This window comes from Nematostella vectensis, chromosome 5 (assembly GCF_932526225.1).
Source record: "Nematostella vectensis chromosome 5, jaNemVect1.1, whole genome shotgun sequence".
In the NCBI taxonomy this organism is placed as follows: Eukaryota; Metazoa; Cnidaria; class Anthozoa; order Actiniaria; family Edwardsiidae; genus Nematostella; species Nematostella vectensis.
Genome location: NC_064038.1, coordinates 3,416,431 through 3,444,418, shown reverse-complemented (window position 1 = coordinate 3,444,418; position 27,988 = coordinate 3,416,431). Strand labels below are relative to the sequence as shown.

The window sequence follows — 27,988 nt, the reverse complement described above, 5'->3', positions numbered from 1 at the left end:
AACCCGAGTACTTCAAGCCTGCCACCTGGACGACATTTTTTAAAAGTAGAATGATTATTTAATAAAGTTTGTCTTAAATCTTATAAAAAAATATGGGACAATAATTATGACGATGACGATAATGATGATGCTTATGGAAATGATGATGATTATTTGCAATCTTGTAATTTAGTACTTAAGCTGCAAGGTGGGTGATATGTTCTTGCAGTTCCGCTTTCCAGGTGGTCTAAACTATTAATCAATCAAAATAATACAATAAGGGTTACGGGAGGCTTAAAACTTAAAACAGCTTAAACCTCTCACATAGCTCTGCAAATGTTATATTTTGGACATACTCACTGGCTATTATAATAATATACTGTCTTATCTCTCCTCCTTCAAAGGCCAAGCCGATTTGTTGTAGTAGCTGTGGGTTGTCCTTAAATAGCTGCATGAAGTAGTAATACAGGAAGCCTACAAGGACGACGAACCCGCCGGCGATCTGTAGCAGAGAGAGATGGGAAACTTTTTCATTAGCTGGCTTGTCACACAACAATTGTCACACAACACACATTAAGTGACGAACAAGCCAGCGATCTGTATCAGAGAGAGATGGGAAACTTTTTCATTAGCTGGCTTGTCACACAACACATGTCACGCATTCCTTGACGATCCCGCCGGCAATCTGTATCAGAACCAGATGGAAAACTGTTTCATTAGCTGGCTTGTCACACAACACATGTCACACATTACGTAACGAACAAGCCAGCGATCTGTATCAGAGAGAGATGGGAAATTGTTTCATTAGCTGGCTTGTCACACAACACATGTCACACAACACATAAAAAACGCCGCGCCACCGACATAAAGACTGACCAGATGAAATAATCTCTTTGCTTAATTTACCACTCAACGCACTTCACACAGAAGCGTATATCTTCTCCAACAGATGAGGTTAGCTTACCATCTGGCTTGTAACACAATACATATCATCGCACAGTGCATATTATCGAACAATACATATTGTCACACAATACATATTACAGCACAATACATATTACAGCACAATACATATTACAGCACAATACATATTGTCACACAATACATATCATCGCACAATTCATATTATCACACAATACATATTATCACACAGTACATATTACAGCACAATACATATTACAGCACAATACATATTACAGCACAATACATATCATCACACAATACATATCATCACACAATACATATTATCACACAATACATATTATCACACAATACATATTATCACACAATACATATTATCACACAATACATATCATCGCACAATTCATATTATAGCACAATACATATTATCACACAATACATATTATCACACAATACATATTGTCGCACAATACATATTGTCACACAATACATATTGTCGCACAATACATATTATCACACAATACATATTATCAAACAATACATTTTATCAAACAATACATATTATCACACAATAAATATCATCACACAAGAGATATCATCACACTATCCATGTCGAACCTTTCATAAAGCGGTTGCAACCACGTATATCAGAGGACATGTAACAATATATTAAAGGGACTTCATGCTTTGGACAAATAGCGGCTTAGCTCGGATGGAGAGCAAGGCTTTGCCTCATATACACCCAACAAAGAAACGGTATAAGTGCAGACAACTCTTGTCGAGTACTTAAACTCTGAAAGGAAAGACAAGAAATATGTTATTCATTTAGGACCATCGTAATCCTTTTAAAAGGTACAACAAAAATACTCACCAGGCTTCCATTTATACACAGTAGATTTCAACTTGTCTTTGAATGTCGTGCGGTCTGGATTGCGGCTGTAGATATAATAAAACATGATGAGCTGGATAGTTTCGCTTTGCTGTCGGATCGCCACGGCTTAGTCTGGAAAAACTCCAACTGCCGCTTAATGTAACACTAACGCTTAATGTAACAACAAATCAACGCTTAATGTAATAAAACAGTTAACGCTTAATGTAACAAATTTTCAACGCTTAATGTAATAACGGACGTAACGGTTCATGTAAGAACACTCGAAGCATTAAAATGTAATAACCATAAATTTAACTAAGGACGAAAATACTCATATCTCATGATTAAAACATCGTCGGGCAACCACACTTTGAGAATGTCACGTAGGTGTCAAGGGGGGTGCATAAATAGTCATGTGAGGTGTGACGTCATTGATGACGTCACTAAAACGAAAATACTCATATCTCGTGATAACTATCGTTAGGTTTCCGCCCAGGTATAAATGAGTTTTTGAGTGACAATCAAGCAATTCTACCCGAGCTGTGTAATCAAACATAAAACAAAAAAGGCGACATTTGTCGGTGACAAATTTACTCTAATTTCGTCGTATTTTTTAGGGTTAGCAGTTTTTGAATCGCAATCATTCATCGACTTGCTCGCAAGTACTCGCAATGGTCGGGCATCCTTGGCTAGTTTAATTCTCGAGTGCTTGGTTCTTTCCGGATCGTCAAATGTTCCTTTAAAATTGATTTTTCCTAGTTATGATGCCGTAATCAATGACGTCATGTCACGTGTCCATGTTTCTGGACCTCCCTTGACCTCAAGACAACTTGGCCTAAGTTTGGTCGTGTCACAACTCTCGTAGCTCAGGATATGATTTTTCCTAGTTATGATGACGTCATTAATGACGTAATGTCTTTTGTCTATTTGTTGACCCCCCTTAACCTCAAAACAACTTGGCCTAAGTTTGGTCGTGCCACAACTCCCGTAGCTCAAGATATTGATATTCGTATTTGGTATGACGTCATTTTATTACATTAAGCGTCGATTTGTTGTTACATTAAGCGTTAGTGTTACATTAAGCGGCGGTTTTGGTTACATTAAGCGTTAGTGTTACGTTAAGCGGCAGTTGTTACATTAAGCGTTAGTGTTACGTTAAGCGGCAGTTGTTACATTAAGCGTTAGTGTTACGTTAAGCAGTGGTTTTTGTTACATAAAGCGTTAGTGTAACATTAAGCGGCAGTTGTTACATTTAAGCGTTAGTGTAACATTAAGCGGCAGTTGTTAAGCGGTGATACAGAGCAGCGGGTGAGAGAAACGACAGGGCAGCTTTTTGACGGCCGAGGAGGGGAGGGAGGGGTGGGGCTGCTATCTCTCTTTACCGTAAATGATCTAATAAACGTCGGGGAAGTTGATTACATTTCGATGGTCCGATGGGGAGCTTTCAATAGATAGGAGGCGTTCTTTACAAACTATAACAATATAACAAACCCAAGTGCAGTGGGTTTCTTAACTCACTCATAGGATCACGTTAAATTATATCCTGCGTGGCAAGCGTTTCTTGACATTGAGCAAGTCTCACCCAGTGAAAGCCAAGCTCAGATTAAGCAAGAAGGCAATTAAATTCGTTTAATATTACCGGAATTCCTATGCCGTAAGCTGGGAGGGTAGGGTAGGAAGTGTTTTAAATAGAGGGGGGCGTTTATTAGAAAGGGCCTTCAATACAAACTTGTAAGCTTAGGGCGTTCATTAGATAGGAGGCGTTTATTAGATAGGTGGCGTTAATTATATCATTTACGGTATTGTGGTACTTACAGTTCTTTGGGTATGGGCTCAAGAAGCTTCAATACGTATTTTGACTTGTAGCAACCCATCCAATCTTCCTCTTCCTGAGGCAAAATAACATCATTATAGAGGGGGAAATACTTTTCTTATTTTCTTTTGAGTTCTTTACACCCCTACATACACGCAGCAAAATCCAAAGCAAAATCTCGGGTATCCGTGAGTAGATTGGCCTTTTGGGCCAGATATATTCGCAGTCTTTGTCAGCCGCCATTGAAGCTTTGCGATATTTTCGATTTAATTTGATAGATGAAGCACAATTTTTCATTTTTAGATGTTTTTCTTTTTCGACATTTCTACCCATAGTCTGGCTCCGATTTTGTATGAAAACAATAACAAAGGTTTGGCGGACATAGACTCTTTCAAAACCGCAGTATAACACTCACGCATTCTTCAGACGTGACAGTATGCTTCCTGCGAAAGTGCTTCACGAGGCCACGGATGACGTAAAACAAGAACTTGAGCATAAGAAAGAACAAGCAGAGGTAGGTGGGAAGATCGATGGCCAGGAGATCCCCCGGGAAGATCTGGGAAAATTATAGATGAAGCTCCAATTTACAATGCCATTTGGGTGATATCTAGTAATCTCAATAACGAAAACGGGTGGTACTCAAATGGCACGACAACATCATAATCATGTAATCCATGATGATAGTAATGATGGATTTGTTAAACGAGGGTGGCGGTGATAAGGGAGGTGGGACTGGTTGTGGTTATGTTAAAGGTGGTGCATATCGGTGACGGTGGTAAAAGTTTAATGATGTCGATGGCGTTGGTAATGATGGTGGAAAAGGTGATATTGGTTGTGGTGATAATGGTATTTTGTTCTTAATGGTGGTGGTTTTTATTATAAGCGGATTGATGATGGTCGCGGTGGTTATTTTAGTCATGGTGAAGTTGATAGTAGTGACTGATCATGGGGACTATAATGATTATTATGATGGTGATGATAATGAGACGCTGATAATGAAAATGATGATGAGGTCATTGCGACTGTTGATGATGACGATGATATTGAAACTGTGCTTGTGATGGCGATTATTTTTATAAGGTCATTGTCATATATTACATTTTTATCTTACCAATGTCTCGTATCGCAAGGGGCACTGAGCCATTTGTGAAACCATCGTTGCCAGCCTGCCAAAATAACAGCAAATTTATTTATTATAAGCCCAGCCCCTGAATCTCTTACAAAGTTTCCTGTACTCATAATAAACCGTGGGAAAGAATCATTTGTTATATTTCGAAAATAAATAGTTATTATCGGAAATACCTAGCAATTAAATCATAAATTCCGTCAATATGATTGACTCACCATGCTGCGGAGTAGAAAAGTCCGATAAAGCCGCCGACAATCTTGTAATCAGTAGCGAGGCACGCAAAGAAGGGATAATACGCGACGCCTATTACAAGCATGGCTAGGATACGCCAAAAGACTGCGAACAAGCACAAAAATGAGTCAAATACAAGCTTGGCAAGGAAAACGCCAAAACACGGCATACAAATACAAAAAGCGTACCAAGAATACGTCAAAACACTACGACACAGATGACTTATCGTTTATCCGCTCGTTGACAAGCTGAGTAGTAGTATTAGAGGGGCCTAAATGCCCGGCGTATTTTTAAGGCGGTTCCCGTCTCATTGTTCTTGACAACCATTCTGTTTGCGGCAACCCGTAAGAGAATGCTTAAACGCCACAAGAGAACACCGCGACACAGTACAGACCGTAAGAGAAAGCCTTAGCATCGTAACGTCGTCACACAACTACATGGTAAGGATACGCTGGCTGCAACGCCACAAGGGAACACCGCGACACGGTACAGACCGCAAGAGAAAGCCGCAGCATCGTAACGTCACGCCACTACATGGTAAGGATACGCTGGCTGCAACGCCACAAGGGAACACCGCGACACGGTACAGACCGCAAGAGAAAGCCTTAGCATCGTAACGTCGTCACACAACTACATGGTAAGGATACGCTGGCTGCAACGCCACATTCAAAGAAAATTTTTTACAATTCTGCAAGAATACGCTACAACGAGGATCTCTTTCAAATATCTTACGTCCCGCCCATGAAGGTGTGCTTGGGTCGTTCTGCATCGCCACTACCTCCGCGTCAAAGATTTGTGAGTAGTCACTAAAGAACAGGATGTCCAGGCAACGATTGATAGTTGCTCCGAAAGCGCATGCGTGCCCAAACCTATTCTCATAGCTGTCAAGCAGGTTAACCGGGCTAGAACGAAAAAAATAATAAACACGTTATCTTACAAGTCATAAAAAAGCTATTTGAATTTGTCAAACCCGATAAAAGTTGAGTCTGACAACAACGTACCATGCCGACTGATGGTCTCTTTTTGGAAATGCGTTAAATCGAACACAGATAATATAAAAGCCCAGCTTATACGAATAAAGTTATTTCTTCTCGGATAAATCGAACTCCCCGATAAGACTGAGACTTTGTAATCATTTCTACTCGAATAACTCCCCGCTATCTTTAACTATTTATTGTCTCCCTTGAAGGGAGGGTTGAACTTTATCTTATTGATGTTTCCCTCCCTAAGAAGAGAGCGTAGGCAACACATCAGTGATGAGCTCACATGCACAATCCGGGTCGGGTGATGGTCAGACCGCACTTCTTGACCAGATGAATACGTTGATTGAGCAGAGACAAAAGGATTATGATCATCAGCTAAAAATGGTTGAGGATTGTCACACTTAGCCCAATACTCAGACAAATGTATGCATGGCATGTTCCCTTCCATTGTTTTATTCCGTTCTCTAATTCGCTAAATTGGCCTCAATTGTGTCAGACAATGCCATGCATATACATTTGTCGGTGTATTGGACATCACCATCATCAGAAATATTACCATCATCATTACCATCACCATCATCACTAACACATTACCGTCATCATCACGACCGCATCACCATCATCAGAAATATTACCATCATCATTACCATCACCATCATTACTAACACATTACCATCATCATCACGACCGCATCACCATCATCAGAAATATTACCATCATCATTACCATCACCATCATTACTAACACATTACCATCATCATCACGACCGCATCACCATCATCAGAAATATTACCATCATCATTACCATCACCATCATCACTAACACATTACCGTCATCATCACGACCGCATCACCATCATCAGAAATATTACCATCATCATTACCATCACCATCATTACTAACACATTACCGTCATCATCACGACCGCATCACCATCATCAGAAATATTACCATCATCATTACCATCACCATCGTCACTAACACATTAGCATCATCATCACCGCATCACCATCATCAGTTAACAACACCACCATAAGCAGCTTACTACCAAAGCTAGCATGATCAACATGATGTCCTTAGATCATCTTCAAGAGTATCATCTTTAAAAGCAGCAATTTACGCGACGTGGTACGTACGAAATATCATGAAAGAATACACCAATGATGGTATCAAATATGAGATCCTTGATGGTGTCAAGTATGGTACATATGTCGAAGCCATCTGTACTTACGGCGGGTACAAGACACAAGTTTGTAAATTCCCCTCTTGTCGGCACAGGGACACAGCTAGTACTGAAAAAAAGCATTGAGTTTAAAGGGGGAGTAGTGCGTCCTTCCCGTGACAGGGCTCAGAGCGGCTGAGTAGGAAACAAACAAAACAACGTGGGATAAAGGACGATGGTGTGAATTAACTTGGTGTAATTGAATATGCAAATTCGCATGATAAAAAAAACGCTTAAAATTATAAGGAAATGTCAATTTCTCAGGTTTATTTTATAATTTTGGGAAAATTTTAATCGTCAAAAACCTAATAGATTCGCGCAAGGGAAAGATGCGAATCTCACCATGTCTAGTAACAGGATATGATAGGCTTTAGTAAAACTAAATAAATCATGGTTATATAGCAACGCACTCTAAACATTGGAAATACGGTATCCAACTTGCCACATTTTTTGAAAAATTACATTTCTTTTCTAATAAAGCGCCCGAAGCACTCTAAAATTATAGCAATGAATTAAACAGAGAGTTAGTCATTATACTCGCGAAGACCATCTTGTTTTTTGTACATTAGAAGAGAGCGACTATCCCGTACTGGAATAAATAATCACAAAAATTTAGTAAATTTAATTTTAAACCAAACTTACTTAGTGAAGTTCTGAATAACTGTTGAATCGGCTCTGTCGGGTCTGTAAGCTTTCATAAAGGGTATAACTTTGAGAAAGACTACAATAGTTCTCTCTATTGCTTCGGGTTCAAGACCGGTGACATTAGCCACAGCATACAGCAAAGTGTCGTTTTGAGCGATAACTGAAAAGATTTCTGAGACCGTTCGGTTACGTACTAAATCAGGAAAATTGACAGCTGTTTTGATGATAATATCGGCGAGGGTTTCCCCCGATATGGAAGGGCCAGACATTTTTCCTTTGGTTTAGTTACTGAAGAACTAAATTCGCCGTGAGTTATTTATTTTTTATTTACACAGGATTACCGGAGTGACGCGGGCACACTTTGTCGACGACGTAAAGAAAGGGCAGAAATCACAGAAAACATATTCTCACTATATCTTGTGAAAGTTTGGTGTAAAAACAAATACAAAGAATAGGAGAAAGATAAAAAGGGTGAGACTTTTTTGAGAAAAGCACAATAATTCATTGAATGGGGCTCCTGTGTTTTCGTGCGCCCGCGAACTCTTAGCGGAGTACTTGCAGAAGCAAAATGGCGGAGTGACTTGAGTTTTCTGGTAAAATCTGATATTGAAATTGAACAAGAAAAAGGCCAAGAGTTCTTGGAGATAGTGTAACAATTTTTAAAGATAGCTTTGGCAGCGTTTTGGTGCCGCATTTACTTTTGGAGGGATATAAGAGCTCTCGATTTTGGTTTTGGTTTGGCACGTGCGGCCGAGAAACAGCAACAGCTTGAAACTTTTGGCTTCGCAACTCAATTAACCACAGAAACCTGGAAAATCTAGGAACCTCGAAAAAATCGACGCCTTCTCTCGATAATTACAAGACATGGCAACTCCGCACATTGTTAATGATTTATTGAACAACCAAGACTAGTGATATCAACACGAGTGCAATACTCTGTGATTTAAGACCGGTTATGGAGGGATATGGACCGTTAGGAGTAGATATTGTTCTGGAGGTGCTACGGCAGGGATCAAGTCAGGTTCCTGGGTTACTGAGACCAGCAGAGCAGAGACTGCATGAATGGGAAAGACATTGTGGGTTTTACCAGACGTTGATGGTGAGGAGTATGATATATAAGCTTATAGGCATGGTCTATACATCACGTTTCTGCTATGGCAAACCCAATTGTCTAATTGAATTGACCCAGATACGTAAGTTCCCACGTTGATTTATCAGTCCCCAAATCAAGTTGTGCTTGATAGGTTTTGGGCAGTCAAAGTTGTTTTGGTATTCAATTCAGCACAACAAAAGCCCAGTATTTGAATCAGTGTTTTTGCTGTGCATCACGGCTGGCACAGCACCCAGATACTCTAGTGACTTTTCATGGTACTGTATGTAAATGCACAGGTTGGTATTCTGTAATTGCACCTAAATAATGTATTGAAATCAAGGCTATGACCACATTGTTACGCCCATGTCTTAAATCCTCAATCACTATTTTTGTTGAATGTTTATAGAGTTGCGTCAAGGGCCCTCTTCTTGAAAAAACGTGTAAAAAAAATCTGTCCTCCACATACAAAATTTTTAATCCTTGCCATATTTTCTCTCTCACTTCTTATGGACCTTTTGTTTTTCCAGCAAATCTTTTCTAACAGATCTGTAGATGTCAACATTCGCTGGTTGGCTGTGCTTTATATTAAAAATGGCATTGATAGGTATTGGCGTAAAACTGCTCCTAAGTAAGTGAATATATATTAAACCATGTACAATTATCCAGTAAAAATCCTGTTAGTTACCATAAAAATTATTGGTAATGAAAAGAAATTTAAAAAAAAAACAAAAAAACTCAAAGCTCTATGTACCTATTTAATTTTTCCTAGACTTTTTATTAATTTTTTAAAAGAAATTTTTTTAAATAAATTTTTTAAAAGAATGTTTATACCAATGCCCCAATAACCCGTGATTGAATTTCAACCCAACTGCCTTCAATTAAGTCAATTGTATGCACTTTTAACAGTCCAATTCCTAAGCAAATTCTCAAGCTTTACTGTCATGAATTATTCATGGTACTGTTTTTATTTTTTTATGATTTTATTAATAGGGATTAATAGGCTTTTTGTAGCCAAAGTCAAAGAAGTTTCAGACTTCTAACTGCACTTTCTGATGTTTTATTTATCTTCAGTGCTCTCCCAGAAGAAGAGAAATTGGTAATAAAACAGCAGCTGCTTCTATCAATTGATGAGCCTGTACACCAGGTAATGTAATGGAATATGATATAAGGGGGGTGAATCACTTGCCAAGAAAAGTGGATCAAGGGAAATGCTAAAAAGTAAATCTTCAATGGTTAACTCTTTTTTTTTGCTATGTTTGGTTCATCCAATTTATCCAGGTTCTGGTGGCTAAATTCAACAGCTACATATACTCTTTCTATAATATATTACTTTCTGTTATCAGATTGCCACACAGGTAGCTGTTGTCATATCAAAGATTGCTCGAGTTGAGCTGAAGTGCTGGCCTGAGCTTTTTCCAGCATTATTTGAGGTATATGTGTACAGTTCTGCACTTTATGGCACAAAAAGAAAATATCTACAATATTCTTTACAGCTTAGAAAAGCCATTTTCCTAATGAAGGGATGTGATAATTTTATTAGCCTTTTTTAATTGGCACTTTTTTGTTTCTGCTTTTAGTGCTCTCTTAAAATCAAGTTATTAGACAAAGCAGTTAAAAATGAGAGAAATATTTGACATGCCTAAACTGTATCAATTTTTTTTCAATACACCAAAAACTGATATTCGACTCAAAATTTTCATCTCTAATAAGACTCCTTCAGGGCAGACTTTTTTCAGAGGTTCTCTGTCATTATGTACAAAAACAAATTCTTAGGTAAAAGACCTCTATATTTTAAATTGCATGCCTCTTAATAAAATGGTATACTGTAGATATAACAAATCAAAACACTTTATTAATATGTATTTCTTTTTCATGCAGTCTGTCAGAAGTCCTCTACATCTAGTGCAGCACAATTCTCTGTTAATTCTGAACCATGTTACCAAGATGTTAGCATCCAAGAGGCTTGCAATGGACAGACAGATGTTCAGAGAGGTAATTCTTATGACACACCTATGCACAAACAGACAAAAACAGAGGTACCTATTATATGCTGAGACACCTGTGACAAATAGATGTTCAGGAATGTACTTATTAAAGGCACCTATTGGCAATCAGCAGGCATTTTTCTTGTATCGTCACTGGTTTTAATCACTTCACAAAAATGTCAAGGTGTGGCAGCTAGTGCATGTCGCACTGTAGGCATACAGTATGTTAATGAAGACTGATGCTCTAATGTATGTATTTCTCATTTCAGCTTTCTAATAGTATCTATGGACATATTTTGGATCTGTGGAAGGCTCACTCTGCCCAATTTTTTGACAAGGCACAGAGACATGTAAATAAAATTATTTTTGTTATGATTTTTTTTAAATTTTTTATTATTGTTTTACTGATTCATGCCTTTGTCTTTCTTTAGGAGGAACATCTTGAGGAAGCTTTACAGCTTAGTGTACTATCAGCAAAAGGTGATTCTTAAGTTACTCTCATCATTGTTGTTACCTGTGAATACAGTAACCACGCCCTAAAAAAGGGGGGAAGGGCGCCACCCCAAAAGGGGACACCAGTATATAACTTATTTGACATGAGGTAGATTTGTGGATTTTAGCTCCATTACAATTCTATGGAAATTTTGTCAGGGGAGGGTCGGACTGCCCCCTTGACCTTGTGCTTTTAACCTTTGAATTACCAGCCACACAGTGGTACCTCTTTAAAGCAGCCGTCCTTTGGACCATAAAAGCGAAAATTGATAATGGGTGCAGAATACAGCAGTTAGAAATAGGTTTCTTGGATATTTTTAGGTGAATTGGCCACTTGATGGCAGTTTGCTGTATAAACACAGTATAAAATATAATGAAGTTTAATTCTCTATAAAAGTCAAGAAAAATTGATTTTTTAATCTTTAGTCCTTCGTAAACTTACCGTCCAAGGGACAAGGGAGTTCAGCTCAGACTCATTACAGACGGTGAGTGATTGGTCATGGTTACACTACTACACTAACCCTCCAAAAGACAAGCTAGTTTATTATGGTAAAACCTTTTTTACAACTAATCTGATAATTTTTTTGAAAATTCTTTAAGCTTGAATGAAAAGATTTATGTTTGTGATGCATTTGATTGTGTGTGCTATTTGATTGTCGCTGTACATACAGTATTTTATCTTTATACAGGTCTTCCTAAATGCAATATTTGAAAAGATAAGGCTCTGCCTAGAATATAGTAAGTAAGGCCAATCAAGCTTGTAAAACCTAATATATTGTACAAAAATTACTCTTTTGAGCTTCACAACTTGAAAGTACTGTACAAATGGTTCTTCTAGAAACATTTGTCTAAAGCCATTAACAAAATAACATTCCATTAAAGCTGCATTGTCACCAGTTTACTTCCGGTCGATTATGTAACAATATCTGATTATTTTAATGGAAAACACGAAAAATATTTAAAAATATTGAAAGCAGTGTGTCTATTGGAAGTTTCTTTGAGGATGTGATTGATAATTTAGAGCGGGTGGCCTGTTAAATATCTCAGATTTTAATAGATTCTTTTGTCTTTTAACGTTTGAGGTTTCCGTTGGCCCTCCTGAAGTAAACTGGTGACAATGCGGCTTTAAAGCACACTCGAGTCGCGAGATACATAAAATGTTTATATCTACTAGGTTTAATTGGTAGTTTATGGGCTGACTAGTGCAATCACGGTAATATCCCCAAATCTCTCCAGATGTGGGACAGACCAGTTTGTGCTAGTTTGGTTTACCATAATTGGGATGTGAGAAACCAGCTTGCCACCAAGTCACAGAGGGATATATATTTTTGTTCTCTAGGAAACCAAATACAGCATAATACCAAGCTAGTCAAGATGCTTGAGAAGACTGTCAAACTTTTGAGTAAAACAGTAAGTGCATAACAAGGCAATGTAGATTATCACTCTCTCAGCCATGGTAAACTTGGCCATCTTTGGTTCCCTTGCTATGATGTATGATGTAAATGCTAATTGAGATAGATAGATAGTATGCATACACTATCGTACATACATGAAATTTTAAAAGAAGAATTGGTCGATAACCACTCAGCAATCAATGTCATGCTCGCAATATTTGAATTCTTCCAGGCCAATCAAACACCAAATACCAAAAAAGATGAAAAAGAGGCTTTATTTGTTAAGTAAATACATTTGTGATCAGCACTCGTTGTTAAAGGGGCAGTCTTACTGGTAGCGTTTTTTTTTTCAAGAATGCTACCGTCACCAATCCAGAGAAAAACTACTGGACACTATCTAAAAGCTGTTTGATTGTCTTCTTGTTAGTAAATTCGGTGCGATGCAAACGGATTTCACAAACTGTACTCCACATCACATATTTCACATACTTGCGGATCTACCTACTCTTTCAGCTGCCTATTTCGCTTTCAAGAAATGATGGTTCCACTGTGTATTTTCACTTTGAAACAAACGTGCGACTGTATCACAAGCATGTTCAAGAGCCAGGCTCCTCTAATCTAACCCACTATCGAGTTTCTCTCATCTAACCCACTATCGAGATTCACTTATCTAACCCACTATCGAGTTTCTCTCATCTAACCCACTATCGAGTTTCTCTCATCTAACTCACTATTGAGTTTCACTTATCTAACCCACTATCGAGTTTCACTCATCTAACCCACTATCGAGTTTCACTCATCTAACCCACTATCGAGATTCACTCATCAAACCCACTATCGAGATTCACTCATCAAACCCACTATCGAGTTTCACTCATCAAACCCACTATCAAGATTCACTCATCTAACCCACTATCGAGTTTCTCTCATCTAACCCACTATCGAGTTTCTCTCATCTAACCCACTATCGAGATTCACTCATCTAACCCACTATCGAGATTCACTCATCAAACCCACTATCGAGATTCACTCATCTAACCCACTATCGAGTTTCTCTCATCTAACCCACTATCGAGTTTCACTCATCTAACTCACTATTGAGTTTCACTCATCTAACCCACTATCGAGATTCACTCATCTAACCCACTATCGAGTTTCACTCATCTAACTCACTATTGAGTTCCACTAATCTAACCCACTATCGAGATTCACTCATCTAACCCACTATCGAGTTTCACTCATCTAACCCACTATTGAGTTTCACTCATCTAACCCACTATCGAGTTTCACTCATCTAACTCACTATTGAGTTTCACTCATCTAACCCACTATCGAGATTCTCTCATCTAACCCACTATCGAGATTCACTCATCTAACCCACTATCGAGTTTCTCTCATCTAACCCACTATCGAGTTTCACTCATCTAACTCACTATTGAGTTCCACTAATCTAACCCACTATCGAGATTCACTCATCTAACCCACTATCGAGATTCACTCATCTAACCCACTATCGAGTTTCACTCATCTAACCCACTATCGAGTTTCACTCATCTAACCAACTTGATTTTTTAGTTGCTTGAGACACAGGAGCACCACCCAGCATCATTTGTCCCCCTCCTGAAGCAGAGTTTGGAGTTTGCTGCTAATTATGTGTTCAGTGAGGAAGCTGGAGGTATGTGGGGATTGTCACCCAGGGTTTCCTGAGGGCTGTGAGGGGGTGCACATTCATAGCTGTGTCATATGGAAAAAGGATAATATTTGATAATTCCTCAATAGCAAAATGTCCACTTTTTGGCGGTGTCTTTTCGTGATCTTTTCGTAATTGTTGTTATTATCATTATTATTTTAAAAACATACTATTATCATCACAATCACCACTTCTATATAGATATACCTTGCATGTTTATTTTTTCATATAAAGCAACATCAGTATGTTTATGCCTGTTCTTTCCAGTGCTCACATTTGAGACCCTGCTTGTCCAATGCTGTAATATAATGCGAGCGATTTTACGATGTGAGACCTACAGGCCTCCCAAGGAAATAAAAGGTATAGAAGAAGTTTGAAAGAGATTTGATATCATTCAGCTATTGAATTTGTTGATACAGGGCTTCTGGAATTACGCGGAAAAAAACCCTCAAAATTACGCGGGAATCTTGGCTAAATTATGCGCTACATTACGCGGAAAATCAATCATTACGCGCTAAATTACACGGGATTTTGCAATACATGTTTCTTAAAAAATCAAAATTTTGCAGGATTCTTTACTTAATTACGCGCTAAATTACAAGGAATATCAACTGTTACGCCCAAACTACATTTTGTACCGAAAGAAAGCACGAAATAACTTGAAAAGGTTAATTTTTTTGTGCGAAAATATTTTAGGCGAGTTTTCATTGGCTTCTAGCCACCAGCTAATTAAAAAAGGTATTTTATTGTTAGTCCTAGGCCTTCGCGGCTAGTCATTTTATTTGTTAGTCCTAGGCCTTCGCGCCTAGTCATTTTATTTGTTTTAGAAATTCAGTTAGAAATATCGCACTCTTACGAAGAATATATCTCTTTTTTTTACAAGAAATAGAGGTAAATACCCTAAAAGAACACACCATCCTTAGTGACACCCAACCTTAGTGACACCCATACTTAGCAACACTCATCCTTAGCAACACCCATCCTTAGTGACACCCATCCTTAGCAACACCCATCCTTAGCGACACCCATCCTTAGTGACACCCATCCTTAGTGACACCCATCCTTAGTGACACCCATCCTTAGTGACACCCATCCTTAGTGACACCCATCCTTAGCGACACCCATCCTTAGCGACACCCATCCTTAGTGACACCCATCCTTAGTGACACCCATCCTTAGTGACACCCATCCTTAGTGACACCCATCCTTAGTGACACCCATCCTTAGTGACACCCATCCTTAGTGACACCCAACCTTAGCAACACCCATCCTTAGTGACACCCATCCTTAGCGACACCCATCCTTAGTGACACCCATCCTTAGTGACACCCATCCTTAGTGACACCCATCCTTAGTGACACCCATCCTTAGTGACACCCATCCTTAGTGACACCCATCCTTAGTGACACCCATCCTTAGTGACACCCATCCTTAGTGACACCCATCCTTAGCGATGGCTGGGAGTTATTTACTTATTCCATGATTGATTGAAAACAAAAACAAAGACATGGCCAAACATGGCCCTTTGACCAGAGTGCACAATGTGTTTCTTTGATTGAAGTTTATTATTTTTTTTTTTCAGATGATTCTTCTCAGAACATCTTAGCCGCACATCAGGTCAGTATATCACTTATATATGTTCACTTGATGCAAGCCTATTGCAAAGTAAGAAAGGTTACTCAAGTTTATGACTAGTCTATTATGTGGGCTGTATTATTTGGGCCACAGGTCAGCTTCCAATCATTTCTGTATTTAATTCATCCTTATTAAGAAATCAAGAAACTAAACATTTATTTTGAAAGGTGCATACATTTTGTTAGCTAGACTCTCAACTGGTGAAGGGACAGATGCCTTAAAACACTATTTTGACAACATAATTTACCCTAGCTATCTATGTTTGGAGCATTAAAATTGATAGTGATACAATAACTATTTTTTTTCCTTTGTTTCAGACAAAGATGTCCTTCTTCACACCATCTGTTCTTACAGAAATCATAAACAGAATAATCATGCATTATTTTCTTCTAAATCATAATGTAATTCAATATTATTTTCAATGTGTATTTGACATAAGTTGTATGGCAACAACAAAGTCTGCTTTCAAATACGTCTGACCCATGTCTATCTGAACCCTCATAGTTTGCTCATAATTCAGCATGGAAACGTCTTAGTCTAGACACGGGCTATAGGATAATTTGACTCCAAAATGAAGTCTAATGTCCCACTATATTTTATGACTAAAAAATATATTGGGGAAGAGAAAAAACATGCCGCTGGATGTCGAGGTGGTCAAGTTACTTATTTACCAGGTGGCGGCGGTTACACAGCACGTTGTTTAAAAGGTCGCAAGCACGAAGGGACAGAGCTCGCTGCAGGTGCGAAACCAAGGCAAAAACATCCAGTCAAAGTAGGAATACCTGCGTATTCAACACTTACAAGCCATTAGACTTCATTTCGGAGTCAAATTATCCTATAGCCCGTGGTCTGGATAGTTTTCAGTCAGTAGGTTCTAGGTGGGCTATCTTAAGAAAGGAGGTTAATAGAGCTTTTAAGGAAGATCCCGTTGCAATATTGATATCGTTACATTTGTTTTGTATTTTTCTAATTAAGGAATTGGATAATTGGGAATCTGACCCGGAGGATTACAGTGAGTTATACATATTTCATCTCAATATTTTTTATTTTTTAATATTGTCTTATGTTGTTTTTGTTTTAAAGTCATTTTTTCTTGTTTTGTTTTAGTTAATGAAGAAGTTGGCGAGTCGTGGCGGTACCAGCTTCGGGTAAGTGATAGTAGTAAAGAGGAAACCAAATTACTTGTGATTAAAGGGAGCAGATTTTTTACCAGAAATATAAGCAATAAATGTCATGATAGCCGTTAGTGAAAATGTTGACGACTCGTGGCGTTAGCAGCTTCAGGTACGTGACAGTAGTATAATTGGGACCATATTACTTGAGTTTTCATTTAGAAATAAGGGTAATCAAGAGAGCATAAATACTAGAGGGAAACCATATATCCTTTATGATATTTACACATCCTTCTTATTAATACTCTCTTGTTGCGATAAATGTGCCTAATTACGTTGAAGACGTGACGGATATAATGACGATAATTCATGATTAATAGCACTAAAGGCATAGATAATCTCAGTAGAACCGCATGTTATCTGAACTGAGAGGAGGCCTTGAGCTAAAGTCCTATCCTTCAGCTTACTCAAAACTAGGGGCTCTAAGCCTGCAAAATAAAGCAAAACAAGGCTTTGTGCTTGGAAATCGAACAGAAAATCGCAGGAGTTTCTCTAGGCTCTATGTCCAGCCGTCGCTAGGCCTCATCGGAGGCACGTAATGCAGCTCAGAAACGAGGTGAAAATCGAGCCTAATCATTACTTTCCTGTGGCGCCATGTGGTAACAAGGTATCACAATGATAGGAGACTGAATCAAAAGAACATTTAGAAAAGTGTATCATTTAGAGTGGCTCCTCCCCAATTTGCCCGACTCATAGCAATTGTTTTACTCTCCCTTCTCTCTCCTGCAGCCAAGCATAGAAAACTTGTACCTCACTTTGTTCGCCGAATACCGCTCAATTGTCACGCCAGTAGTCGTCAACTTGATAAAAACAGTCCAAGGTAAGAGTGACGTCACCCCCTGTCGTGCAATTCGCCCCACTGTCACGCCAGTAGTCGTCAGCTTGATGAAGGCATTAAAAAGTAAGAGTGACTTCACCACCTGTCATGCAATTCACCCTACTGTCACGCCAGTAGTCGTCAACTTGATAAAAACAGTCCAAGGTAAGAGTGGTGTCACCCCCTGTCATGCAATTCGCCCCACTGTCACGCCAGTAGTCGTCAACTTGATAAAAACAGTCCAAGGTAAGAGTGACGTCACCCCCTGTCATGCAATTCGCCCCACTGTCACGCCAGTAGTCGTCAGCTTGATAAAGCACTCCAGCGTAAGAGTGAAGTTACCCACTGTCATGCAATTCACCCTACTGTCACGCCAGTAGTCGTCAGCTTGATAAAGACAGTCCAATGTAAGAGTGGTGTCACCCCTTGTCATGCAATTCGCCCTACTGTCACGTCAGTAGACGTCAGCTTGATAAAGACAGTCCAACGTAAGAGTGGTGTCACTCCTTGTCATGCAATTCACCCCACTGTCACGCCAGTAGTCGTCAGCTTGATGAAGGCATTAAAAAGTAAGAGTGACGTCACCACCTGTCATGCAATTCGCCCCACTATCACGTCAGTAGTCGTCAGCTTGATTAAAACAGTAAGAAGTAAGAGTGACGTCACCCCTTGTCAATTCAAACTTTCACCGTTTTCAACTTTCACCTTGAAAACCCTGAATTTACGATAGCTGCCTCCATCTTAGACGCAATAAAAACACAGTGTCAATCGCCTGGACACCGTCTTAGCAAGAAAGAAAGTATGTAAGAATGGAAGGTTTAATATTTGCTGCTATTTCGTTTTTAGCGTCGCCTGATACAGAGGACATGAACGTACTCTTGCAAAAGGATGCCGGTGAGATTCCGTGAAGACTACAGAGCAGCGTGACTGCGTGACAGAGAAGCGTGACGAGCAGCGTGACTGCGTGACATAGCAGCGTGACAGTGTGACAGTGTAGCGTGACAGAGCAGTGTGACGAGCAGCGTGACATTGTGACAGAGCAGTGTGACAGAGCAGCGTGACGAGCAGCGTGACAGTGTGACAGAGCAGCGTGACATTGCCGCACAGAGACGAATCCAGAGGGGTCCAGGGGTGCCCCCCCTCCAAACATCAAACTTTGAAATGAGTGAAGATATAATTCACAAATTTACCTCTACATTTGACTGCGTTAAATTCTTTCAATTTTTTCTAGGGCAGGCTAGAAATTCTGTTAGGGGGAGCAACCATTTCCCTGTTAGAATTCCCTATGCCCACGTGTGTGTGTGTGTGTGTGAAGACGATAATGGATATTTTCTTGATTACACTAGATGTGATATTACTACCAGCCTGAGTAACTATCTCTTGGTTCCTGTTACAGTGTATACTGCAGCTGGCCTCGCGTCTTATAATCTTTTTGAAGAGCTAGACTTTGACAACTGGTTCACTTATCACCTAAGAAGAGAGATGCATAACAAGTCCCCTAGGTAAGACCTGCTCGCACGGTCGCTACCCTATTCTATCCTACATCCTTCCTGTGTATCAGTAGTATTTATCCCATTCACTAAGTCATTCTACTCTACATTCCTCATCTATAGGCTCAAGTTATAACTATCCTATTCTACCCTACATTTGTCTTGTATAGGTTCAAGTTATCACTCTCCTATTCAACCCCACATTTGTCCTGTAAGGTTCAAGTATCACTTTCCTATTCAACCCCACATTTGTCTTGTATACATAGGTTAAAGTTATCACTGTCCTATTCTACCCTAAATTTGTCTTGTATAGGTTCAAGCTGTCACTATCCTATTCTAGCCTATATTTGTCTTGTATAGGTTCAAGTTATCACTATCCTTTTCAACCCCACATTTGTCTTGTATACATAGGTTAAAGTTATCACTATCCTATTCTAGCCTACATTTGTCTTGTATAGGTTCAAGTTATCACTATCCTATTCTACCCTACATTTGTCTTGTATAGGTTCAAGTTATCACTATCCTATTCTACCCTACATTTGTCTTGTATAGGTTCAAGTTATCACTATCTTATTCTACCCTACATTCGTCTTGTATAAGTTCAAGTTATCACTATCCTTTTCTACCCTACATTCGTCTTGTATAGGTTCAAGTTATCACTATCCTATTCTACCCTACATTCGTCTTGTATAAGTTCAAGTTATCACTATCCTATTCTACCCTACATTCGTCTTGTATAGGTTAAAGTTTTCACTATCCTATTCTACCCTACATTTGTCTTGTGTAGGTTAAAGTTATCACTATCCTATTCTACCCTACATTCGTCTTGTATAAGTTCAAGTTATCACTATCCTATTCTACCCTAAATTTGTCTTGTATAGGTTCAAGTTATCACTATCCTTTTCTACCCTACATTTGCCTTGTGTAGGTTCAAGTTGTTGCGTCGCCGCGTGCCGTGGTTGGTTGGCCAGTGGGTTAATGTTAAGCTCACGGCATCAGTTCGTCCGCTTCTTTATGAGTCTCTGCTACTTTTGATGCAGAAAGACGAAGATTTGGTGGTAAGTTTACGTACGATATCTTTGGCCCTTCTGTTTGGTCCGTGTATTGTTGTTGTACATGTTGATTGTGTAATACACAAAAACACTTGCACGATTTGAATCCATGTTGCACAGCATCTTGAGAGGCATTCACCAGCCACTTGCAAGTATTTGTTTCGTGTTGAAGTACAACATCTTTCAAGCAGTCATGTTGCATAGCTTCCTGTAAAAAATCGTCGTTTGTAGCGTTATTATCATTGTGTGGCAAATCGCACGCAATGATTGCATGTCTCGTGATGAGTTTTTTGTGCTGATTTGCTGTAGTAGAGAGTTGCACACCGTCGTGCAATTTTGGCACTGTGTGGAACCTGGTGTGCGAATGGAAGTACAGTCTCTTTGAGTCTCGTTCACTCCTGTTTTATTTCCAGGTCCGCTTGACTGCCGCAAACACGCTGAGGACTGATATCCTTTGACGACAAAAGCATTTTTATGCACTTCCCAAATATCTAGAATAACATTCAAAGTGATTCACACCATTTTCATTTTCATTCTAACTCAGCTAAAACTTTAAAACTGTTGCTTGCCTAATGTCTCGCTTCTAAAGTAACTGCTATAATCTTGCTGGGATGCATATCTTAGGCCATTTATCCTTTACACCTGAGTTTCTTGATCTCGTTGTGTTTACTTTTCATTCATAAATTTTACGGCATGTACTTCTCTCGGCCGGTTGAGGGGTCAATGGGTTAATAAGCATGTACTGCATCTACTAACTGCTTTACTACTGTAAATGCAGTATCAGTACATTGGTTATAGACTGCTAGAGTTTTTGAATCTTTAACCGTAATTAACTGTGGATGATGTTGAATTCCAGTTGGACAGCTTCCTCCCGGTAAGGGCTAAGGTTCTGTCTTGTTTTCTCCTGTCTCTGTCATACATAAGCCTTGCCACTTCCATACCTCCTCCGTCCATCCTCTGTCCTGCTTTCCCTTTCTCTGTCATACCCCTTGTTTTCTCTGTTTTGTTTTCTCTGTCTTGACTTTCTCTGTCTTCTCTCTGTCTAGTTTCCTCTGTCACATATTGGGCCAAAATCCCTTGCCGCGCTAATCTAAACCAGCGTATTTGCAACGTTAACACATCTGATGTCACAACTTTTTTTACCATCTCCCTTCAACCTTTGTCGCGTTGTACCCTTGGTGTCTTACATTGGGCCCTCCAACCTTTGTCGCGTTTTACCCTTGGTGTCTTACATTGGGCCCTCTCTCAAACTCTCTAAACTCGCACCTTTGTCGCGGTTCCTCCTTCAAACTTCAAATCCCCGACTATTTTATGTAATCCAATATGTCTGATCTTTCAGTACATGGAGGGAAGTTTCACATCTCTTTACAATTTACTCCGTGATGTCAGTGAGTGTGATACCAAGGTAAACCTTGCAACCTCAAGGATCTATTCCTGGTCCTTTTTGATCAGCATCTGATGCCTCTATCATTCCGTGGGAATCTGTGACCCCAGAGATCTATACTTGAACCTTTTAGTTCAGTTATTTGGTGCGTATATTGATTCTTGTCATCGCGCTATACTTGGTACATTTGGATGAGCCGTGTGATATGTTTATGAATCCTTGAGATTCTGTAACCCCATAGATCTATACTTGGTCCATTTGGATCTGCCATTTGATACGTTTATTAATTCTTGTGTTTCTACATGAATCTAGAGATCTATACTTGGTCCATTTGGATGAGCCATTTGATACGCTTATTTAATTCTTGAGATTCTGTAACCCCATAGATCTATACTTGGTCCATTTGGATCTGCCATTTGATACGCTTATTTAATTCTTGAGATTCTGTAACCCCAGAGATCTATACTTGGTCCATTTGTGTCCGCCATTTGATGCCCACATTTTACTCTCCCCAGATGCACATTCTGCACGTGGTGTCCCTGCTTATTGAGCGTGTCGGTTCTAATGTGAGTACAGAAGTCAATCAAGGAATGAGGGAGGGGATTATACAACTTTTACATATTACAGTCACATGTTGAGTTGTAAAATACAGTGGCGAAATTGCCTGGGTACGCAAAACTTTCATTCGGAATCTCGTCAAGAGACTAAATAATCAATCACATCCTCAAAGAAATTTCAATAGACACACTGCTTTCACAATTTTGAAAATTTTCGCGTTATCCGTTAAAAATCATCGGAAATTGTTACGTTATCGATTGGTAGGTCCGGCTGCAGGTGAACTCCCTCATCTCGTACCTCCCCCACCTTTGGCAGGAGTCTGAGCAGCACAACATGCTCCGCTGCGCCATCCTCGCCACACTCTCCCACCTCGTACAGGGACTGGAAGGCGACTGCGCAAGCCTGGAGCACTTCCTTTTACCCGTCATACACCTGGCCACTGACGTCACACAGGTGAGGGGTTTGGTAGCTAGTCAGAGATAAATGTAGTCACACGTAATGTTTTCCCTTCTTCCTCCGCGAGACACACAACTGTGCTATTTTTTTAGCGCTTTTAAGATAAATCCAGTAGAATATCGTACAATTTCCATTAATGGGGTTAAAAAATCTAGGAAATTTAAGATGGTAATTGGTTTGGCAATGGTTTTGGTGTCTATAAAAAACGTAAACATGTAGTAATCATGTGTGGTGTCGCCATTGAAATATCTTTATGAAAAAATCTGTAAAAATTGATTTTGAATTCTTTAAAAGGTAATGTTCTTCTGAATCAGCTTCTATGTCAATTTCATCTTTATAGGTATTCCTATATAATTGTTAAAAGTTTGAAAACTGTTTTTAGTGCATACAGTATTGATTTAATGCGAACATAATGCAAAGCTATACCCTAAAACTGTGTAAATCATGGAAATTATCTTGGTTCACTTTCTTCCAGCCGCCGCACGTGTATCTACTAGAGGATGGCCTAGAGTTATGGTGAGTGTTGTTTACGAGAGGATGGCCTAGAGTTATGGTGAGTGCATTTACTAGAGGATGGCCTAGAGTTATGGTGAGTGCATTTACTAGAGGATGGCCTAGAGTTATGGTGAGTGCATTTACTAGAGGATGGCCTAGAGTTATGGTGAGTGTATTTACTAGAGGATGGCCTAGAGTTATGGTGAGTGAGCGTATTTACTAGAGGATGGACTAGTGTTATGGTGAGTGAGTGTATCTGCAGGTTATGGTGAGTGAGTGTATTTACTAGAGGATGGACTAGAGTTATGGTGAGTGAGTGTATTTACTAGAGGATGGACTAGAGTTATGGTGAGTGAGTTTATCTAATAGAGGATGGACTAGAGTTATGGTGAGTGAGTGTATCTACTAGAGGATGGACTAGAGTTATGGTGAGTGAGTGTATTTACTAGAGGATGGCCTAGAGTTATGGTGAGTGAGTGTATTTACTAGAGGATGGACTAGAGTTATGGTGAGTGAGTGTATTTACTAGAGGATGGCCTAGAGTTATGGTGAGTGAGTGTATTTACTAGAGGATGGACTAGAGTTATGGTGAGTGAGTGTATCTGCAGGTTATGGTGAGTGAGTGTATTTACTAGAGGATGGACTAGAGTTATGGTTTAGTCGCGTACCTCTGATAACGCTTCTCTGATTGGTTTATGTTTTGTTGATTGACAGGCAGAAGACGTTGGAAAATGTGCCATCTGTATCACGTGATCTTTTGCATCTTTACAACAACATGCCTTCTCTGCTCGGTATGTCCAGATTTTATTCTGATTTTTATAATTTTAAAAATTAACGACACTTCACCGACTGGTATGACACTGTTGTTTCGATTTTATTTGAATATTTTACATTTATATTTTATTTTTAAAAATATTATCATCTATACAAATTTTAAACCTACACTGTAAGCAATAAAATGGAGCCGTACTTATGGATTTAGTTACTGGAAAGTCGGCCTCTGTGACAGCTCGTCACAGAAGCCGGGTCTAATAACACAACTTGAAGATTTTGACATCCGCGTATCAAAACCACCTATTGGATATCGATATTAGGGTCTAAGTGTTCGCGAAATATATAAAACTGCTAAGATTACAAGATGATGTCAGGCGCGAACCCTGCTCCCCCCCCCCCCTTGGCTGCCCAAAAGGCGGTCATTTCTTATTAACGAATCTTCAAGTACGAATACTTCTACCAATCCTTGGTACGCGCCTGGATGTAACATACAACAACGGGATTTAATGACTAAAACGTAGTCTATTAATGAAATGTGCCCCCTGTTTAGTCTTTTTTTTTTTTTTCAGAACTGGGCACTGAGAATCTTCGCACCTGCTTTGGTATCATCGAGCGATACGTTCTTCTTTCTGGAAAAGAGTTCCTGGAGGTATGCTGCAGCTATCTAGCACCAACAACTTGCAATTCACTGCGGTTTAATTATCCTACCCGCCATTCCAGCCTAAGTTGCAATGTTCAAACAGCACACATTCTTAATAAAAAAGGATTGACTAGCAGCCGTTTGATTCTGAACCCTGACGAACAGTGTATCGTCGGTCGAGCAAAACGTTTATTTGTGAATTTTGCAGTATCAAGCCATCTTCGATAAAACAAACCTCCATTGAACGACATATTGACGCCTTTCAGATCACAAAGGAATATCCGTAAAGATGCGAAGTAATGCATATTACGGTAAAGTTTTGATGGGTGTTTAACGTCCTAACGATACAAAGTTAACCATACAACGCGCGCTACCGTGCCCACTAATACAAAGCTTACTATGCGACGCGCGCTACCGTGGCCACTAACGCAAAAGTTCAAGTTAGTTACCCAATTAGCATACGAAAGTCAGTTTGATTGACACGAACTACATAACTAGGAGGATTATGTTTTGATCTCTGACGTGCACTAAAGCATTGCTTTACCGAGCTGGTTGACTAGGAAGGTTCGTGTTAATCAGATAGTGCGCTTCTCATATCCTCGTTAGTTTCTGGCCACTTCACAGAGCTCTTAAGGTGGTGACGCTAGGGTGTTGAGGTGGTGACGCTAGGGTGTTAAGGTGGTGATGCTAGGGTGTTAAGGTTGTGATGCTAGGGTGTTTAGGTGGTAATGCTAGGGTGTTAAGGTGGTGACGCTAGGGTGTTAAGGTGGTGACGCTAGGGTGTGAAGGTGGTGACGCTAGGGTGTTAAGGTGGTGACGCTAGGGTGTTAAGGTGGTGATGCTAGGTTGTTTAGGTGGTGATGCTAGGTTGTTTAGGTGGTGATGCTAGGGTGTTAAGGTGGTGACGCTAGGGTGTTAAGGTGGTGACGCTAGGGTGTTAAGGTGGTGATGCTAGGGTGTTAAGGTGGTGACGCTAGGGTGTTAAGGTGGTGACGCTAGGATGTTTAGGTGGTGATGCTAGGGTGTTCAGGTGGTGACGCTAGGGTGTTAAGGTGGTGACGCTAGGGTGTTAAGGTGGTGACGCTAGGGTGTTAAGGTGGTGACGCTAGGGTGTTAAGGTGGTGACGCTAGGGTGTTAAGGTGGTGACGCTAGGGTGTTAAGGTTGTGACGCTAGGGTGTTAAGGTGGTGACGCTAGGGTGCTCTGTGGCTAGCCTGCGAAGAAAGCCCCAAGGGTTGGGAAAGAAGAGAGACTGAGACGAGGCGCACCTCTCCATCCTTCTCTCCAGGCGCGTGGGGTCTATCTCTCTTCTTTCCCAGCCCTTTTGCGCTTTCTACGCAGGCTAACTGTAGCAAACTCAATTAAAGTATTCACCAGGCGTTCTTTGAACTAGACCTTTGGTGCTGGTGTGGCGCGGACGTGTGAAAGTATGATTGGAGCAATCAAGCCTGAGGGGGGTATGGTGGTGGCAAAGGTGAGTGTTTGATAACATAGTAGAAGGAACAAGCTCTATTTAAAAAGCTACTCCATGTATACAAAGGACACTAATACAGTGAACTAATTCGAACTGACCAATCAGACATCGCTATTACAGTAGCGAGTCTAACCAGACGAAAAGACCCTCTTGAGCTGGAATATTTCAAATGTTTTTTTTTTTTGGAGTTATGCTTGGTTTATTCAGATTATGGATGCACTCATTCATAGATATTGTTTAGATGTTTAACCATGTTCTATGTTCATGTAGGTTGTCTTGATGATTGTCGAGTAATACATGCCTTTCCTGTTTGTTTAATCCAGGTTGTGATGACTTAATGTGTATTCTCATCGTTTGAGTGTTGTATTCTGTTTTGTTTATCCAGGTTGTGATGCCTTAATGTATATTATCATCGTTTGGGTGTTGTGATATTCTGTTCTGTTTATCCAGGTTGTGATGCCTTAATGTATATTATCATCGTTTGGGTGTTGTTATATTCTGTTTTGTTTATCCAGGTTCTGATGCCTTAATGTATATTATAATCGTTTGGGTGTTGTTGTATTCTGTTTTGTTTATCCAGGTTGTGATGCCTTAATGTATATTATCATCGTTTGGGTGTTGTGATATTCTGTTCTGTTTATCCAGTTTGTGATGCCTTAATGTATATTATCATCGTTTGGGTGTTATTATATTCTGTTTTGTTTATCCAGGTTGTGATGCCTTAATGTATATTATAATCGCTTGGGTGTTGTTGTATTCTGTTTTGTTTATCCAGGTTGTGATGCCTTAATGTATATTATCATCGTTTTGGTGTTATTATATTCTGTTTTGTTTATCCAGGTTGTGATGCCTTAATGTATATTATAATCGTTTGGGTGTTGTTGTATTCTGTTTTGTTTATCCATGTTGTGATGCCTTAATGTATATTATCATCGTTTGGGTGTTATTATATTCTGTTCTGTTTATCCAGGTTGTGATGCCTTAATGTATATTATCATCGTTTGGGTGTTGTGATATTCTGTTCTGTTTATCCAGGTTGTGATGCCTTAATGTATATTATAATCGTTTGGGTGTTGTTGTATTCTGTTTTGTTTTGTTTATCCAGGTTGTGATGCCTTAATGTATATTATCACCGTTTGGGTGTTGTGATATCCTGTTCTGTTTATCCAGGTTGTGATGCCTTAATGTATATTATAATCGTTTGGGTGTTGTGATATTCTGTTTTGTTTATCCAGGTTGTGATGCCTTAATGTATATTATCATCGTTTGGGTGTTGTGATATTCTGTTCTGTTTATCCAGGTTGTGATGCCTTAATGTATATTATCATCGTTTGGGTGTTGTGATATCCTGTTCTGTTTATCCAGGTTGTGATGCCTTAATGTATATTATCATCGTTTGGGTGTTGTGATATTCTGTTTTGTTTATCCAGGTTGTGATGCCTTAATGTATATTATCATCGTTTGGGTGTTGTTATATTCTGTTTTGTTTATCCAGGTTCTGATGCCTTAATGTATATTATAATCGTTTGGGTGTTGTTGTATTCTGTTTTGTTTATCCAGGTTGTGATGCCTTAATGTATATTATCATCGTTT

At 39.5% G+C, this 27,988-nt stretch overlaps 2 protein-coding genes across 3 annotated transcripts in view; one reads left to right on the top strand and one right to left on the bottom strand.

The window, feature by feature from the left end:
* Positions 1-2: 2 nt before the first annotated feature.
* Positions 3-8,103, bottom strand: LOC116608997 (stimulated by retinoic acid gene 6 protein-like). Its single transcript, XM_048727972.1, has 11 exons — positions 7,792-8,103; positions 7,159-7,219; positions 6,211-6,302; positions 5,677-5,846; positions 4,929-5,049; positions 4,696-4,750; positions 4,000-4,140; positions 3,587-3,660; positions 1,772-1,836; positions 340-481; positions 3-25 (listed from the first exon to the last, which is right to left on the bottom strand). Exons 1-10 carry the CDS (start codon positions 8,061-8,063, stop codon positions 420-422), a joined length of 1,113 nt encoding a protein of 370 aa, XP_048583929.1. The 5' UTR covers positions 8,064-8,103; the 3' UTR covers positions 3-25; positions 340-419.
* A 225-nt stretch (positions 8,104-8,328) lies between these two features.
* Positions 8,329-27,988, top strand: part of LOC5501789 (importin-11) — a 31,584-nt gene continuing 11,924 nt past the window's right edge. For both annotated transcript variants that reach the window (XM_048727967.1, XM_048727965.1), the window contains exons 1-29: positions 8,329-8,893; positions 9,415-9,515; positions 9,959-10,031; positions 10,231-10,317; positions 10,766-10,879; positions 11,142-11,222; positions 11,304-11,352; positions 11,791-11,849; positions 12,054-12,102; positions 12,704-12,774; positions 14,334-14,433; positions 14,716-14,808; positions 16,031-16,065; positions 16,401-16,484; positions 17,059-17,095; positions 17,191-17,231; positions 17,985-18,075; positions 18,919-18,966; positions 19,469-19,574; positions 20,491-20,620; positions 21,028-21,061; positions 21,448-21,488; positions 21,954-22,019; positions 22,514-22,564; positions 22,821-23,009; positions 23,488-23,528; positions 24,222-24,298; positions 24,851-24,930; positions 26,315-26,395. In XM_048727967.1, the coding sequence (XP_048583924.1) occupies positions 8,750-8,893; positions 9,415-9,515; positions 9,959-10,031; positions 10,231-10,317; positions 10,766-10,879; positions 11,142-11,222; positions 11,304-11,352; positions 11,791-11,849; positions 12,054-12,102; positions 12,704-12,774; positions 14,334-14,433; positions 14,716-14,808; positions 16,031-16,065; positions 16,401-16,484; positions 17,059-17,095; positions 17,191-17,231; positions 17,985-18,075; positions 18,919-18,966; positions 19,469-19,574; positions 20,491-20,620; positions 21,028-21,061; positions 21,448-21,488; positions 21,954-22,019; positions 22,514-22,564; positions 22,821-23,009; positions 23,488-23,528; positions 24,222-24,298; positions 24,851-24,930; positions 26,315-26,395 (2,253 nt within the window). In that variant the 5' untranslated portion in view covers positions 8,329-8,749. The remainder of the gene's footprint in view (positions 8,894-9,414; positions 9,516-9,958; positions 10,032-10,230; positions 10,318-10,765; positions 10,880-11,141; positions 11,223-11,303; positions 11,353-11,790; positions 11,850-12,053; positions 12,103-12,703; positions 12,775-14,333; positions 14,434-14,715; positions 14,809-16,030; positions 16,066-16,400; positions 16,485-17,058; positions 17,096-17,190; positions 17,232-17,984; positions 18,076-18,918; positions 18,967-19,468; positions 19,575-20,490; positions 20,621-21,027; positions 21,062-21,447; positions 21,489-21,953; positions 22,020-22,513; positions 22,565-22,820; positions 23,010-23,487; positions 23,529-24,221; positions 24,299-24,850; positions 24,931-26,314; positions 26,396-27,988) is intronic.